Source organism: Rhinolophus hipposideros, assembly GCF_964194185.1.
Source record: "Rhinolophus hipposideros genome assembly, chromosome: 7".
NCBI lineage: Eukaryota > Metazoa > Chordata > Mammalia > Chiroptera > Rhinolophidae > Rhinolophus > Rhinolophus hipposideros.
In genome coordinates, this window is record NC_138053.1 from 42,802,389 (window position 1) to 42,820,772 (window position 18,384).

The 18,384-nt window shown below is 36.4% G+C and overlaps 1 protein-coding gene across 50 annotated transcripts in view; it reads left to right on the plus strand.

Moving 5' to 3' along the window:
- The window catches only part of MEF2C (myocyte enhancer factor 2C), a 165,015-nt gene extending 151,730 nt beyond the window's left edge, over positions 1 to 13,285 (plus strand). For 24 of the 50 annotated variants that reach the window (XM_081054181.1, XM_081054173.1, XM_081054162.1 and 21 more), the window contains 4 exons: positions 2,325 to 2,497; positions 4,898 to 5,027; positions 5,614 to 5,749; positions 11,293 to 13,285. In XM_081054181.1, the coding sequence (XP_080910307.1) occupies positions 2,325 to 2,497; positions 4,898 to 5,027; positions 5,614 to 5,749; positions 11,293 to 11,518 (665 nt within the window). In that variant the 3' untranslated portion in view covers positions 11,519 to 13,285. Of the gene's footprint in view, positions 1 to 2,324; positions 2,498 to 3,983; positions 4,008 to 4,897; positions 5,028 to 5,613; positions 5,750 to 11,196 lie in introns of all 50 variants that reach the window. The other 26 variants (XM_081054186.1, XM_081054150.1, XM_081054148.1 and 23 more) reach the window with 4 other exon arrangements.
- Positions 13,286 to 18,384: the final 5,099 nt, after the last annotated feature.

Here is an 18,384-nt window from a genome sequence, read left to right on the forward strand (position 1 = left end):
TATAGTCTTGGTTTTTCAGATTCCCTTTTTATCCAGTAGAATCTATTAATTAAAACTGAAGTCCTGACATATTCACAATAATGATTCAAACATAAAAGAAATACTCAATATAAAACTCCTCTGAGCATTCAATTTTATCAAGCATTTTTCTATGAACAAATTCTTTGTGTTTCTCCTAGTGATAAAAGGTAAATATATTTGTTTCATATAATAACTTTTGCCACAGAAAGCTGTCCAAAATAACTGTGAAGGAAACTTTTGGCTTTCAACATATTTGCTGGCTTTAGAGATTTTAGCTAATTTTCTTGAAGTTTATTATAGAAGAGGAATTTATATACAAATTCAACCAATATTTTTTAAGCAACTACTGTGTACTCAACACGTTTGGGGGTATTTCATTTGTTTTATTTTGGGGTATTTCCCCCCAGTAATGTAGAGAATTTTATGCATAATCCAATTGACAGATTTAGTCTTGTAGTTATTTGTTATATATTCAGCCTGTTTATTCATGCATAAAATGAGACAGGTAAATGAATGGATATGAAGAACAATTGTTCTCTGCACAGTGTGCCTCAAATATATTCTAATTCAAAAGATGTTACCATAAATATCTCCTGAAATACACCTGTACTTTGCCTTCCCAATTCTTCATCTCTAGCTCAGGCTACCACAATAGTTTCCAGAGTGGTCCATACCACCAGGCCTCCCTAATTATAGGATATCCTAATGCACATAGGTCATTCTGTCCACGTAGAGGCCTGTGTTCCTTCTGCTCTGCAACCTTCATGGATCTCCATTTCCACCATTTAAACCCAAGCCCTGTTAGACTGCAATTCAAGGTCTCCATAGCCTAACCTCCATGGCCCTCCAGAGGCTCCAACACTCCTCTCTTTTCATGGGTTCCCTTCAAACCCGGTTCCTCAGTGTCCCAGACTGTGTCCCGTAAATTCCCCCCTCATCCTTTTCCCAGTGCCCAGTCACAAGCCCAGTGTATTTTACCATCTCTTCTCTTTTTTCACGGTCCACATCAATTCCTGCCTCTTACGTGAATGTTTATGGTTTAATCTCTTCCCTTCTGGGAACTCAGTAACACTTAATCTGGATTTCTCTGTGGGCACTTCACCCTAGGCTGTTTTGTCTTGGTTTGTACGTTTTGCACGCGTACATATTGGATTACCACTGAGGAGATTCAGGGCCTTTGAGAACTGGAGCCCGGTCTTTGCATCCCCACTGGATAGCACACAGTATTGTTCGTCCTGGGGTAATAGATATTTGTGTTTTATGGGAATGATGGCAGTAACAACAAGGTTTGACTCGCTCCTTTTAGAGAGCTTCAGAAAATAGCTGTCTAGTTTTCCAGCAAGAATAGTTGAATCAGGTGGTTGGTTTCTCGTATTCTCCAATCAGAGGCAGTGGAGGAAGCCAGCCGATGACTTTCTGCCTTGGCTCAGGTTACATCAACTCCCTCATAGTTCTTCCTGCCACAAAGCAGTATATTTTGAATTATGAGACATGGAGACCTCCAGATAGCCATTTACTGTTAGTAGGGGGCTAAACATCAGAGACCTAAGAAAATCTTTCAGTGTTCGCGTTAGATGGCTCTTCCTGTGCCTTGGTGAATCAGCGTTTTTGTGAAGGCATCATCCCTTCATTTCAGCTCCTGAGAAGGAGTCCTGCTTTTTGAAGTTCCGTGTGTGCAGAAAAGCCAGCCTTCAGGGTCGCACACTGAACTTAGCAAGGAGGGCAAACGAGACAGAAAAAAAACATAGGGAGAAATCACTCAAAGGAAAGGGGAACTGAACAGCAAGCTGTGTAAGAGGCTATTCTTCCTGTGTGTCCTAGAAATTACCATCTTGCTGGTATGCCCTTTCTTCACTTGAGGACACACAGACGCACAAAATAAAACCCAAACCATTGAACTGAAAGAGTGAGTCACTCCAGCCAGGCCTCCACCGAGCCGGTCAATTAAAGTGCAGGACCAATTTTGTGCTTTTCTTAGACCTTGAATGACTGTCTGACTTTCTTCCCGAATTTTTTTAATAGGAAAAAAAGTATATGTTGATTTCTGAGCAAGTTGATGTATATAAACTGTCTTCTCATTAGAAGTTTTTAATCTTCCTACAGAGTACTATTAAATAACTGATTGGGTTGCTCTTCACATGGCAGTTTCATCAGTCATCCCGTAGACTTTCAGCGTCTGTTATTTATTGCATGTCTTATACTGTTAAGCTTTTATTCTTAATCTCATGCTGTGTATTCTCTAGAAACATATTTGAGTCTGGATTTCTTCCTGAGTGCTTTCTTTCATTGTTTTCTTTTAACAGGGAATGGGTATGGCAATCCCCGAAACTCACCAGGTCTGCTGGTCTCACCTGGTAACTTGAACAAGAATATGCAAGCAAAATCTCCTCCCCCCATGAACTTAGGGATGAATAACCGTAAACCAGATCTCCGCGTTCTTATTCCACCAGGCAGCAAGAATACGATGCCATCAGTGGTAATGACAACCTGCCTTTTAAATAAATGTTGATAATGTTTTGTATATGTTTTACTCTATTTGTATTTGTCTAACTTTATGAATTACTTATGTGCTCCCAGAAAATTAACACATCAGTGCTGTTGCTGGAGCTCTCTTTGTATTTAGCAATTATTTCTGGTAACTGGTTCACATTTCCCTTTTCCATGTAAAAAAAGAACCAACATCCAATAAACTCCACTACAGTACTCGTGTTCTGGGGCAAAGAAAACATTTCCTTTTAAGGGCTCCAATTTATAATTAGAAAAAATATATATTATTACTCTGCTTATGGGACAGACATATGGTTCGACCAATGGTAGAATCAAATTCACAGAATGAGGTATTTCATAACAGATTTTTACAGTATTGTACTATTTATGTCCTCAAAGTGCTGACAATGAAAAATCTTTTTTCATAATTTTGAAATGAACTTTCTCCTGTTAATTGGAATTATTTTCTTAGGTATATTGCAGTGATAGTGTTCAGTACATCACATGCCTGTACACTGCCTCAATTCATCTTTCTATGTATGTGCTCCATGCAAATAACTACCTGTAAAAAAACAAATTGTTTTAAGATCCTAGGCATTTTGAAAACAAAGGTTACATTTTACATAAAAAAAAATAAGTTGTGGCACTTGTAAGAGTAAACAAATTAATGTGAAATATAAATATAAATAGTATCACAGCCTCTATCATTTTTCTTTCTCCTGGGTTTGCAGGGCTAAGATGAAGATGATATTGTGGAACTAAATTCAACAACAAAGAGACTTACATCAGTGTTCTCCAAATTAGCTTTGCTTAAGAGCGAGAACATTTAAAACCAAGATTCAGTAGACAAATTTAGATCATTTTGCAAACACATTTATTTTTTCCTTTCTGTGCTCTGTGGCAAGCTTCAGGGTAAAACAGTCCTGCAAGCTGATTAGTTTATTATGGCACAGTGCAGATTAATTTTGAATATCAACCAAAAAAAATCACATAATATGCAACGTTCCCTTAGGAAAAGACTGGATCTAATAAATAAAACCTCCCACAGGGCCATAGCCAAGCACTGTGGGCTGCATGGCAGGCTGTCTCTATCAGCAGATTTATCCCAAGTCCTTTAAAACTGATACTTTCACAGGGATTCTATCAGCAGTGGGTCAGGTGCAATTCCCCCTCCTCCAGCAAGTGGGATTTCAAAAGGCAATCTTTTTTCCCCCCAAAATGTGATGGTGAAATAATGAATGTTGAGGCAGTGACCTATGCTGAAAACTGGCTAGATTGACTTTATATTTGAGACAAACAGCTCATTAAGGGAAACAAAGAATGTCTTTGTAAGGAATCATCTTTAGAGTCTGGTTTTTAAAAACTATTTGAACTGTTGTGTGTATCAGAAGATGCTTTTCCTTGTGTTGAAAAGATTTTGCCCGATTATAAATATTTAGACACTAATTTATAAAACTCCTTCCCCATGCTGTCAGTCTGAGGATGTCGACCTGCTTTTGGTAAGTGGTGAGCATGCTTTCCTGAAATGGCCTGGGCAAGGAGAAACCTAAAGCAACTTTTAGGTGGAGTGGTAGCTCTAGTAAAATAGGAAGATTTTGGAAGTTACCATCGTTTGTTAACGTTGATTATATTTAAATACTATTAATTTCAGGTATCACTCACAGGTGAAAAGTATGTCAGGTGATGTTTCGGTCTCAACTTCTGTAAGTGAAGGCCATGTTCTAAATTTATTTTAGGACTTAATTCATAGTAAAATTCTAACACACACACAAAATGCCTTAGTTACTTAAAACCACGAAGATACTGTTTTGTAAGAAATTTAAGCCCCATGATCTTCAAATTTATGTGATTCTTTACTTTCCTTGCTGTAAGGAGTTAAATGTAAATGTTAGCTGCTTTGCCATCTAGTTGAAGGGAAGTTTAGAAGAATCTGAAAAAAGTGGTCAGAGCACCACCTTCTGGTCAGAATATCACATGACACCCTACCCATCTGCTCTGCTGTATATAGAACTGAGAATAAAGCCACCGTGGCTGATTTCATTTTTTTTTTAATTTGCATTTGAATAAAAATTGAAACAATGGAAGTACAGTATACATATTTCATCAGTTTTCAACATAGTCTGTTTTTACCCATAATAAAGCTATGGTACTTGTTACTAGTTCAGTTGCCTAGGAGATACTGATGTAATGGGTTACTATGGCAACAACTGGTCTCTTGAAGGATTGTAAATGATAGGGTTGGCAGAGTTCATAGAGACACATGTTAAATGATTAATTTCATGAGATCTGTACCAGGTTATATTTTTATGTGCAAAACTAGTACTGAAATACAATATTTTTAACTTTTAAAAAAATTCCACCAGTAATGTCTTTTTATTTACTTTAAAAGAATCAAAGGATAAATAACTCCCAGTCTGCTCAGTCATTGGCTACCCCAGTGGTTTCCGTAGCAACTCCTACTTTACCAGGACAAGGGATGGGAGGATATCCATCAGCCATTTCAACAACATATGGTACCGGTGAGTAGCTTTGCCATGTTCAAATAGTACATGAAATACTTTTCATTAAAAAGCAAGATGAAAAAGATAGTACCTTTTTAGTCTGTTAGGAGGTTTTACTTAGTACCTGTGGTGTCCAGAGCAGTATACCATTACTTGTTTGTTTCTAAGACAAAGTGAGTATCCACATTTTTTTTAAGTGACTGAAAGTTTTACTAACCCGACCTGAGTTCAATATAGAAGAACAATTTCAAGGAAAATGAGCTGCTATTTTTTTGATGTAATAGAAAGCTCACTTCCTCGAGATTGTTTAAAAAACATGTATATACTGTAATACCATATTGTAGTTTTAATAAACTAGAATTGCAAGCTGTACTACTTTGAAGCTTTCATGGAATACTTATTTTTTGGTATAGTATATCTCTTTTAAATTAACATAGTCCCTGATGTTTTTTCTCCTTCTTCCCATCCCAAAAGTAAAACAACGTATAACGATCATTAAATAATGCTAATATAATATTTTAAAAATCAAAAATGTTTCTTCTATTCATTATCTGGCAATTCCCAAATTAAATATTTTCCCTGCCTGTTTTATTTTTTGATCTAGAGTACTCTCTGAGTAGTGCCGACCTGTCATCTCTGTCTGGGTTTAACACCGCCAGCGCTCTTCACCTGGGGTCAGTAACTGGCTGGCAACAGCAACACCTACATAACATGCCGCCATCCGCCCTCAGTCAACTGGGGTAAGCAACATTATTTCTTTTGTAATCCACTTTTAGGATGCATTTTTAAGTGACAAATGGCAATCTCTAAAAAATGTGATCTAATGTCCCATTAGAGGACATAAGATTCTACTTTATCCAAATCTGAAAGTAATTATCAGATCAATACCTTTCAAGTAGCTTAAATATTACTTTCCTTATTCTTTAAGAGCAGGGGCCAGGCGTTCTGTGATAATGACATAAATTATTTCCCTATTATTTTCGGCCATATTTATTTTCACTTCTATCAATAATAAATATTTAGTTAAGTTTCACATAGCTCATGTGGGACATAAGAAGACATTTATAGTTATAAGTTCGTTAAGTTTTTTGGGATATGTGAGAATCCTCACTTAGCATAAACCACATAGCTCAGATTAATGTTAACATAATAATCATAGGATCAACTATTCCACTGATTTTATATATTTATAATATAGTCATAGTATAGTTGTATATTTATAGATATTGTCTGAATATAAACATGCATGTGTATGTACATACACATACTAATTACCTAAATTTGGGTATAAAAATAAATTTTGTTGTTTTCTGGTCAGAAGATGTGTATTTCTGCCCCCTTGTGGTAGTTGTGAGGTGTGTCTTTATCGTAGAAATGACTCCTGGCATTAAATTGTGGAAATGTTCAAACCTTTAAAAAGCCTTGAATTCACAATTCACACTACCTGTAAAACAAATAATTTTATTTTAGAGATTGAGACTTTAAGTTTCACTAACAACTTCAAAACTGCAATTAATCTTCAATAAAAATACTAGAAGGATAGAAAATTTAAAGATAAGTTTTCATATTTTGGAAACATCGTCTATGCCTGTTTCACTTTTACTTTTTTACCGAGCCATTTGGTTGGAATAGTTAACTAGTTCTACGTTCCTATTTCTAAGGAGATAATGAGCATAAGACATTAAGTAGAATAATAATCACTGAGTGATATTACAACTTCATCTCTCTTATCCTCCCCTGCCCCATCAGCTTTCAGTAGAATTGATTTCACATCGATCAGCGCTGTGGTAATGGATTCTTCAACCCATTCACCATCGGCTTATATACATTCTACTCACTAATCACTATTGTTGAAAATCTAACCTTTTGTATAAATAATACATTCACATGACAGTATTACTCTCCTGTCTTGAAAGATTGTTAACTTGAAAGATACATTAAATATTGATCAGCAACAGAGTTTTTTTTGACATTTAAATTTTCTCAGAAATGTTAACTATCCAAGTAGACATTTATTGCAATAACTTTTTCAGGTAATTATCACTAAGTACATCATACCATCTAGGCAATTTTAAAATACATACACTTCTGCGGCTCAGCAGTGGATCCACTGCACGTGCTTTTTGGCAAAAAATAAAGATAGCTGTTTACTTTTCATTTTTCACAAAATTCATCCATTAGAGCACTAGATTTCCTTCGAAATTATCAATGTCAAAAATTATATTATTTTCCCTGAATGTGGCTTTCTTTGTTTTCAATAACATCTCACAATTTACATGTTACATATAAAACACATTTACTTATGTATTTTAACTATACTATAATTTTAAAATTCTCACCTGTTACTTGAAGAATCTGTTGTTCTTAATAGATGCTTCAGTAAATGAAAAAAGATAGGACTGGACTAGTGAGGCACTGAATTACAACAGCCAGGGATGAAGCATTTTGTTTACAACACCAGTTCTCATAGTGCATAGTTTCACTCTGAATTTGGTCCATGAGTTTTTATTGCACTTACTCACTTCCCTTATCCCTCAGATAGGGTACCACTTCCAGTCTTAATTTTGGCCCACCTACTTACTTTCTTTCCTCCCTCCCTCCCTCCTTTCTTTTTTCCCCCTCCCTCCCTCTCTCTCTCTCTCTCTCTCTCTCTCACAGACACACACACACACACACACACACACACAGAGTAGCTTCTCGAAAGGAGAATCCTTCAAATGGACTAGCACATGCTAGTTTAACATTAAATGTTAAACTGGTTTTTTTGTCCCAAGTTGTAATATTTATGTAAAATGAATTATATGAGCTGCCTTAGTTTCGTACAGTGTAAATTAATTTTTTTAAATTGATATTTTTCCTGGCTAAAGTAGTCTCATACACTTGTATGGTGGGTTCACATTCTTTTGGATAGATAACAGTGTTCAAAGGAGAATAAAATATATTTCAGCTTAACTAAAGTGGGTATTCCCAGCAGCCCAAGATGGTCACCACCATTCTTTCTCAAAATTGAAAAGTACAAAAGAGAGCTTCGTATTTAGTTCATGAAAATACCTTTAACTCTTCAAAGCTATACTTTAACACTATCTACTATTTGATGTTTATCTAAGCAAGTTACATACATGGCATAAACTGACTTGATGTAGAGAGCGGAGGTGACTGGCAGAAGGAAGTTGCCATCCAGGGTTAGTGAAAGTCATTTAAATACTAAGATTTAAGAAAAATGCCCCTCAAATTACTGGGTTTTTTTCTCCTACCACCTAAAAAGGGCAACCTGTTTTCTGGAAATACTTCTGTATATCATCTGTGCTAATGTATATAACTGAGAGAGGTAACTTGGAGGAAAGATGACTTTTAAAAGTTTAGGTTTAAATATAGTTCGATAGTCTCATTTCCAGGCAGTGGCAGTAAGCAGTTTGAATAAAACTATCCAGTCATGTTTCATTACTGAACAATTACGGGGAAGGGTCGGTGTTTTTCCAGTTGGAAGGCATCTGTAGTAGATGAGAACTTGCATCAGGACTTGATACAGGAAACTTGCATGTCTGGCTTCTATCCCCACCTCCACCACCCTCCCCTCCACCTGTTTATTACTCACACATATGAAGCATTTCATAATTGTCTGTAAAAATTTTGTTCTCAAGAATAAGTAAAACCACAACATGGTTATATCTGAACCTAGCATATATACGGCTAAGTGATTTTTAATGTTTTTTCTTTTCAAGAAAAATACTTCCTTGATAAAAGAGACTAGTCAATTAAAAGTCAACCTGTTTTGAGTCGTCTACCACAGTATAATGAAGCTGAATCTCAGATACCACTTACATTTCATTACTCTGGATTTAGTGTCCCCAGAACTACTCAAAATGCTTCATATATCCTTTCAGTGTCAAATGGAATGCCACCAAAAGATTAACTTAAGAACTGGCCTATTTGTTAGGAAGGGATAAACAGTAATCATCATGTCTTTTTTGGGGAAGAGATGCAGCAAAACCTGTACAAGCCATTTGACACTGGGAGATAATGCAGCTTCCAAAAGCTTTGTTAAAGAAATAGCATTTTGATTATATCACTTTTTGCTTAATTTATCCAGATGAACTGCTTTTACTGGTCCAACTCACCAAATTTTTTTCTTCATTTTCCATGTCCCCCACCTGTGAAGACATAATCTAAATGTCGAATGGCAGACAAAAATATTTACTGATATGCCACTTTATTTTCAGACTCCTAATTGGCATTCATTATTAAACAGTTGTGTGATTCATGGTGACATTTCATTAAATTTTAGTGAAATGGTCAGGAAAATTCTTTCATCCAAAAATCAAAAGATGATTTTCTCTGACATCAAAATGAAACATTAAGTAACACTGAACCAAGATAAAATAGTCCACCATTATGAATCCTTTTGAAATATAGGTATCCCCCATTTTAATATCTTCTTGATTTAAACATTACTTAATTAAAACTCTTAGAAAATTAGTATACTAATATAGACTGTAAAATAAAAATACAAAGAAATACAAGTATAAACAGGTGATTGAAAATTATATACATTCCCTGTAGTATCTTGATATAAATGTCTAAAACTACTTTGGTTCTATAAAATCATAAAAGCCAGAAAAAGAAAAACTTACTAGGAAAACAAATAATTCTCCTTTGTTGTTCTTGACATTAGCTCATCTATTAATAAGAGAAGGAAAGTAATTCTTTGCCAGTAGGTGGTGCTTTTGTATAAAACATCACTCAAAAATAAACTCATTTCTGACTAATTTTATATCTCTATACATCTTGAGCCTGAATTTCACCTTCCAAAAAGCCAGCCCCAAGTTACTCCACTTTTTCCTCTGAAATATATACCCATTTTCTCACTACTCATAAGGACGTTTTTAATACCATCTAATTTTCTCCATTGGAAAGTAACAAAATCACATACATGCATGGGTAGATAGGTTTGTTTTCCTTTGTTTAAAATGGGTGTGTCTATTACGGATTATTCTTTGCTGTAACTCTTCCTCAGTAAAAAGAGATTTGTCTATTCTCTCGACAATATGAGCAAATAATGCTGAATCTAGTCATGGATGTCAGTGCAATTAGAATGTAAGAACAATGGAAGCATCTTAAAACTGACATTGGCAATGTTACTATGGTTTATCCTGATCCAAGTCATCGTCGTTGCTGATATACACTTAAGGGCTTAATGCTTTCCCCTCCAGAATTTCAAGTATCGAAATTCTCCCACATTTTGGGAGAAGGGCAAGTTATACTTTGCTGGAACAAAATCACACTAGATCCTTCTTTACTAACAACCTTTTCTTAGGCAAATCCAGATTCACCAACTAATGCCAGTGAAAAATAAGAGAAGTGGTCCCCTAAGTCCCCCAGCAGAGCACGACTAGTAATAGGAGGTAAAGTTGAAATAATTGCAGAAAATAGACAGCACTTTTATCCCATTTAGCTGAGAAAGGTTGAACAAAGAAAGTGAAATTATATTAGTTTTAGTGGGGTAGGAATTCTAAGTGTTTTTAAGCCAATACTTAAAATTTCTGCAAATAATTTTATCCTCCTTCCTCCTTCCCCTTCTTTCCCCTCTCCCAAGCTTTTTACCAGATATGGTTATAAGTAGCCTTTTATGGATTCTATTCATTTGAAATTTGAACTTTTTTTCCTTTCTCTGAAGACTATGCAACTTAATGTGTATGTGCTTATTAAATTAAGGAAAACATTTATATCCATAATAAGCTTTTTACAATAATTTTCAAACACTGGCAATAGTAAATCAAGGACATCTAATTCAAAAGCTAAACACTGTATCTTAAATCTTAGATTATATTTTGGAACTAGTCTAGGAAGAAATCCCATAGACACAGAAAATGCTTTTTCCAGTGTGTCTTATTAAAAAACCTTTCTGAACCGGTAACCTATTCGTTTGGAGGGAACCTGTCAGAGACTAGAGGTGTGATTCATGAGCCTGGACCAGTTAAATACTGTAATTACTACCGGGCAAATCAACAGAGACATCCTAAATCGCTCTAAGAAGGCAATGCCCTTACGTGCTCCTAAGCACGTTCTCCTCCCTCTGGGCATGCTCTGGTGTCTATGAGAGTCTTTAAGCTGATGTTTTATGTAATTGTGAGTTCCTGGGGGCTCCAGGCCTCCTCCATCTGTAACTGGGTTTCCTTTCCTCCTACAGAGCTTGCACTAGCACTCATTTATCTCAGAGTTCAAATCTCTCCCTGCCTTCTACTCAAAGCCTCAACATCAAGTCAGAACCTGTTTCTCCTCCTAGAGACCGTACCACCACCCCTTCGAGATACCCACAACACACGCGCCACGAGGCGGGGAGATCTCCTGTTGACAGCTTGAGCAGCTGTAGCAGTTCCTACGACGGGAGCGACCGAGAGGATCACCGGAACGAATTCCACTCCCCCATTGGACTCACCAGACCTTCGCCGGACGAAAGGGAAAGTCCCTCAGTCAAGCGCATGCGACTCTCTGAAGGATGGGCAACATGATCAGATTATTACTTAATAGTTTTTTTTTTTCTTGCAGTGTGTGTGTGTGCTATACCTTAATGGGGAAGGGGGGTCGATATGCATTATATGTGCTGTGTGTGGAAAAAAAAAAAGTCAGGTACTCTGTTTTGTAAAAGTACTTTTAAATTGCCTCAGTGATACAGTATAAAGATAAACAGAAATGCTGAGATAAGCTTAGCACTCGAGTTGTACAACAGAACACTTGTACAAAATAGATTTTAAGGCTAACTTCTTTTCACTGTTGTGCTCCTTTGCAAAATGTATGTTACAATAGATAGTGTCATGTTGCAGGTTCAACGTTATTTACATGTAAATAGACAAAAGGAAACATTTGCCAAAAGCGGCAGATCTTTACTGAAAGAGAGAGCAGCTGTTATGCAACATATAGAAAAATGTATAGATGTTTTGGACAGACCCGGCAAAGGGTGGCCATTGGTAAATGTTAGGAACACGCCAGGTCACCTAACATCCCAAGACCACTCAAAACCTGCAGGCATATCATTGGCGTATGGCACTCAATCAAAAGGATCAATGACCATTAAAAGAGGACCATACCTATTTTAAAAATGTGGAGTTTGAGGGCTAACGTATTTAATTAAATAAATAAAAAAATAAATAAATCTGGGTCTGCATCTCTTATTAAATAAAAATATAAAAATATGTACATTACATTTTGCTTATTTTCATATAAAAGGTAAGACAGAGTTTGCAAAGCATTTGTGGCTTTTCGTAGTTTACTTAAGCCAAAATGTGTTTTCCCCCCTTGATAGCTTCGCTAATATTTTAAACAGTCCTGTAAAAAACCAAAAAGGACTTTTTGTATAGAAAGCACTACCCTAAGCCATGAAGAACTCCATGCTTTGCTAACCAAGATAACTGTTTTCTCTTTGTAGAAGTTTTGTTTTTGAAATGTGTATTTCTAATTATATAAAATATTAAGAATCTTTTAAAAAATCTGTGAAATTAACATGCTTGTGTATAGCTTTCTAATATATATAATATTATGGTAATAGCAGAAGTTTTGTTAATAGCGGGAGGGGGGTATATTTGTGCAGTTGCACATTTGAGTAACTATTTTCTTTCTGTTTTCTTTTACTCTGCATACATTTTATAAGTTCAAGGTCAGCTGTCAAAAGGATAACCTGTGGGATTAGAACATATCACACTGCAACACCCTAAATTGTTTTAAATACATGAGCGATCTATTGGGTAAACTGACATCCATTGTATATACTAATTAGTTTATTTTATGCTATTTTTGTTTTTGAATTTTTATCAAATGCAGGGCCCCTTTCTGATCTCACCATTTCACCATGCATCTTGGAATTCAGTAAGTGCATACCCTAACTTGCCCGTATCCTAAATTACCTGGTTGGTTTTCAGCCTAGAATTTGATATGCTTTGTAGAAATATGCCCAGAATAGAGAAGGTGTACTGGGGCACATGTCCTGCAAATGTGGCCCTAGAAACTAGTGATATGGAGTTTGCTCGATGCATAAGTTACAAATTCCCACAGAAGAAAAATGTGAAAGATTGGGTGCTAGACAAGAAGGAAGCAGGTAAAGAGGTAGTTGCTTCGTCATCCGTTTTTAATTATTTTAACTGACCCTCAACAATCTTGTCAGCAATATAGGACTGTTGAACAACCCCAGTGTGTTAGGAACCCCAAATGTCACTTCTGCATAAAGCATGTATGTCATCTATTTTTTTTCTTCAATAAAGAGATTTAATAGCCATTTCAAGAAATCCCATTCAAGAACCTCTCTATGTCCCTTTTTTTAATTATTCAAGAAATATTGATGACTCTTGTCTAATATTTGTCTACAAGGGATTCATTTTCAGACCCTTTAAAAAGTGAGTGCCATAAAAAAAAGTTGATATATATTGTTTAAGAGAGATTTCAATCTAGGAATGATTTTCCTTCTCTTGGAATGTGAAGATCTGTCGATTCACCTCCAATCATATGCATTGACATACACAGCAAAGAAGATACAGACAGTAAGATCAACACTCCTCTATCAGGTGTAGGACATTTCTTACCATTTTTTCTTTTACTTGCACAGTTGCTATGTTTTCTCATTGTAAAAGGCTGCCGCTGGGTGGCAAAAGCCAGGAGACCTTACTAACTAGGCTATATTTTTCTTAACTTGATCTACAATCTACAATTAGACCACAATGCACCTTTGGTGGTGTCCATGTAGGATGCTAACCTGCCTTGTACTAACATTTTATATACTAAAAAAAAAAAAAAAAATCAAGTAACCATTTCATATGTCCCACTACCCGAGGTATCCATGGAACATGAAAGAAAAACATTTATGCAGAGGAAAAATAGAAAAATCATCCCTGAAAATATGCACACACACACGCGCGCGCACACACATATTCACAGACGGGAAAGATAACTAAGAAACTCGTTTTTCTTACCATCGACTTGATCCCATCCTTACAACACACCCTTGTAACTTGATGTGTGTAAAATATGCAAACGTGTCACAAATGTTCCTTGTCATTTCAAAACTCTTTATCAATATCAGTAGAAACTTACCAGTGGGTGGGAAAGGGTCATGATGTGAAAAATATGAAAAAATAGCCATATTAATTTTTTTACCTGCAATTTGCCTCAGCAACAAAGAAAAGGTGAATTTCTAATGCTGATGATAAAGTAAGCTGAAGTACCAGCAGAAGCCTTGGCTATTTATAGCAATTCAGACAATAGTTTTATAAGAACATGAAAAGAACAGAATCACTTGAAAATGGATGCCAGTCATCTCTTGTTCTCACTACTGAATTCATATAAAGTGGTGGCAAGATAGCGAAGGGATAATCTGAGAATTTTTTAAAGATGATTTAATGAGAAGAAGCACAATTTTGATTGTGATGAGTCACTTTCTGTAAACAATCACTGTCTATCTTTACCGTCATACTTTATCTGTAATTTATCATTTATTGTATTTGCAACGCTAGTATGGTTTGGTTTTTTATCACAGTAAATCCTTGTATTCAGGAGTTTAGGGCAGAGCCCTGAGGGAGTAGTATTTTACTTAACCCATCCTAGAGTAACATTTAGGCAACATTCTTCCTTGCAAGTCAAAGAACCATAAGTGGCATTTTACACAGCTACAGGTATTGTTATATCTAATTCTATTTTAGAAGTTTTTTGGTAATATTAAGCTTAAATACTGGTAACACTGATGCAATATATGCAAGCTGCACAACCTGTGTATTGTATGCATTGGTGTGTGGAAGGCTATTCATTTCAACCTTTTTTAAAATTGTGTTTTTTAGTAAAATGGCTTATTTTTTCCCAAAGGTGGAATTTAGCATTTTATAATGATGAATATGAAAATGCCTATCATCCTCAGACCACTTTAAGGTTAACTAAAGTGAGAATTTAAAAAAAAAATATTCAAATACACTTTTTAAAAGAATATCTGCCCTCTCACAATTTTATGTATTTCTTTTTCTCACACACCCATCTTTTAACTTAGAAATAGCATTTTTTGCCCCTTTTATCCATTTGTTTGTTTTTTCCAGAAAGTTAATGCTTGTATTTCTTTCTTTAAAAATAAAAGTGTTGTTTTTTTAAAAAAGAAGCAGCAGCCACTTGAACCCTTAATAAAGGCTGTTGCTTAAGCATAGCATACTTCATCTGTTCCTGTTTGTGCCATCTGCTGTGATGTCGTCACTTACATGGCGTGAATTTCCTGCCACTACAGATCTTTTGAAGATTGATGGAATACTGGTGTCTGTTAGAATGCTTCAGACTACAGATGTAATTAAAGGCTTTTCTTAAATATGTTTTAACCAAAGATGTGGAGCAATCCAAGCCACATATCTTCTACATTAAATTTGTCCATTTTGGTTATTTTCATAATCGGGTATTGCGTTTGCCTTCCCTATTCATACCTCAAATTGATTCATACCTCAGTTTAATTCAGAGAGGTCAGCTAAGTGATGGATTCTGTTGTGGTTTGAATGCAGTACCAATGTTCTCTCGGAGCAAAGTAGACCTGGGTTACTGTAGGCATAGGACTTGGATTGCTTCAGATGGTTTGCTGTATCATTTTTCTTCTTTTTGGGGGGACTTGTTTCCATTTAATGACAGTAATTAAAATAGCTTGTAAATGAGGGCATACAAGCATTGCAACAAATATTCAAATAGAGGCTCACAGCGGCATAAGCTGGACTTTGTCGCCACTAGATGACAAGATGTTATAACTAAGTTAAACCACATCTCTGTATCTCAAGGGACTTAATTCAGCTGTCTGTAGTGAATAAAAGTGGGGAATTTTCCAAAGTTTCTCCTGCTGGAAATAAGGTATAATTTGTATTTTGCAGACAATTCAGTAAAGTTACTGGCTTTCTTAGTGATGCAGTGTCTGTGGTGCATTTTTTTTAATTAATGTTTTGCTGTTTAAATTTATTCCACTTTATCATTTTTCTTTTTTTTTTTTAAGTAGCTTCTCCCGCAAGCGCAAGTGAGCTTTCTCAGTTTTCAACTCAAAATACTCAAAAAAAGGGATATTTGTGTTTTGGAGGGAGGATGAGTGTGAATTGGATTATAGTTCTTGGGGTAATAAATGTATTCAGCCAATGTGGGAAGTTCTAGGTTCTTATCGAGTGGTTCAACTTCTTTATCAAAGCAGTTATAGGAAAGTCTTTGATGACTTGCTTAAATGCACAGAATTTCCAGAAGTCATTGTGAAAGGCACTACTATGGTATGCAGTAAGTGAAATTATTTTTAAACCAAAATGTGTAGAAAACATTTCCGGAGTTATTTTTTTCTTCATTAAAATAGTTTTTTTAACAACAACAACAACAACAAAACTGTTGAAAACATAGACTTATACCTAAATATTTGAGAAAATTAGTGAATTCATACATTTTTAGAAACTATGATATATTCATTACCAAAATTTAATTGTAATTGGAATATCCTTAGATCAATGTAAAGACTAATTTAGAAACTGAAAAGGAAAACAAGAAGGCCCTGGCCAGCCAACTGGACCCCGTGGACTTCAGCATTAGCAGTGATTCCTGCTCTGATGCAAAAAGGAATGCAGCTGGATAAACATTGCATGTGGCTTCAAAACAGCACTGCTTTTCCCTTTGTTCTCTTTATTCATTTTCAGCAAACATTTATCAAGCAATTGCTATGTGTAACTCATTTGATGGATTCTCGGATGAATAAAGATACAGCCCTTCCTCTTAAGAAACTTGTAAACTAGTAGGAGATTGAAAGATGAACAGGAAATCGAAAGTGTCCTCAGAGACTTCTGCCAAGTGCTAGGAGGGAACCATTTTGGCCATCTTTGGAGCCGTGCAGGGCAGAGGTCCTGAGCAAGGACAATTCATAATCTGCCCAGCAGAGACAGCCTTTGACTTGTCTTTTTGGATGGGTAGGACAGAGAACAGCCCAGATGGATGAGGACAGGGCTGAACCAGCGGGCATGCAACTTCTGCAGGACACATGGTCCTGCACTTAGTTTTGTGCTCTGCCGTCATCCCCTTGATAGTCTTTGAGCTTGTGTTTTGTAAGTGAAGTCTGATAAGACAACAGAGCCTGCGAGGGAACAGAGGAAGTAACAGAAAAAAGTGAAAAGCTTTCATTTTAGTACTTTTAACCTTTCTTGCTTTCGGAAAAAGATATTTTCCTTTTCCACTGAGCCCTACAAATTATGATTTCAGGCCTAGATGAGGGCATTCTACAAGGAGGAAATAGTAGGTCCAAAGGCACAGAGATGGAAAAGTGAGAGACAAATTTGCAAAAAGGGTGGACCATCCTGTTTAGATAAAGTGTAGCTATGTGTGGATGTTGGAGGAGGTCACCACCAGTTGACCCACCCCCAGTCATTGGAATGTATATTTACCCACTGTTCCCACAGTGGGAACCGTTTTCACCGATGCAACCTTGAGAGAGCAATGTGCTGTTAAGACCATCTGGACTGTATACAAACTAAATCCAGTTAAGGCCTCTATAGAAACTTAAGATTCTGGCAAGGTGGATACAGAGATCTGCTTGTCTCACAGCCATCCACGACAAACCTCGTACGGAAATTCCCTCGCTTATTAAACCTACCACCTCCCAATCTGGAGTGGTCTGCTTCCTTTCTAAGTCTCTCCGTGCACTCTGTGTGTGGGGGCCAGTTTCACATTATAGCCAGGAAGCTCCCGAGGTTTCGAACCAACAGTAGGAGAGCAGTGAAAGACAAGACTGGAAAAGCTGGTTGGGGTCTGATTATATAATTGCAAGTTAAGATGTTTGCGGTTTAAGCACCTAAATACAAGTTTTAGAAGAGATGGAATTGTCAAAATTCAGCAAATAGGTAATGGTAGGAGTGATAGTAGATAAGGAAGTGTTAAAGTTCACCGTTTAAGCTTAAATGAGTAGGATCCTAGTAATATCCTGATTGGAAAGAGAGAGGTCACTGCCTCACGAGAAAGGTAATTAATTCAGTTTTCAGCATGTTTACCGCTGACTTATATTCAAGTAGAATATGAGAATGTTGTAAATACAAACTTGAACTCAGGATACCAGCAAATGCTGAAGACAAAGTTTTGGATGTTACTAACAGGTAATAGTAAAATCCATGTCTGTGAAGGAGCTTGCCAAGGAGAAGGTGAAGGGAAAGAGAAGAAGCAGGCTGAGAAAAGGATGTGGACGAGGGGCAACCTACTGAGGGAGGACCTCTGAAGGCCTCAAGAAGGAGCAGTCAGACAGAAAGCCAAAGAGCGCTGTTAAGGCACGAAGAGGTTTCAAGGGGAAAAAGAAGTGATCAGTAGTGTCTTGCTTTATAGGGATCACAGAGGAGAAAGATTGAAGAAGAAACTTTGGCCTTGG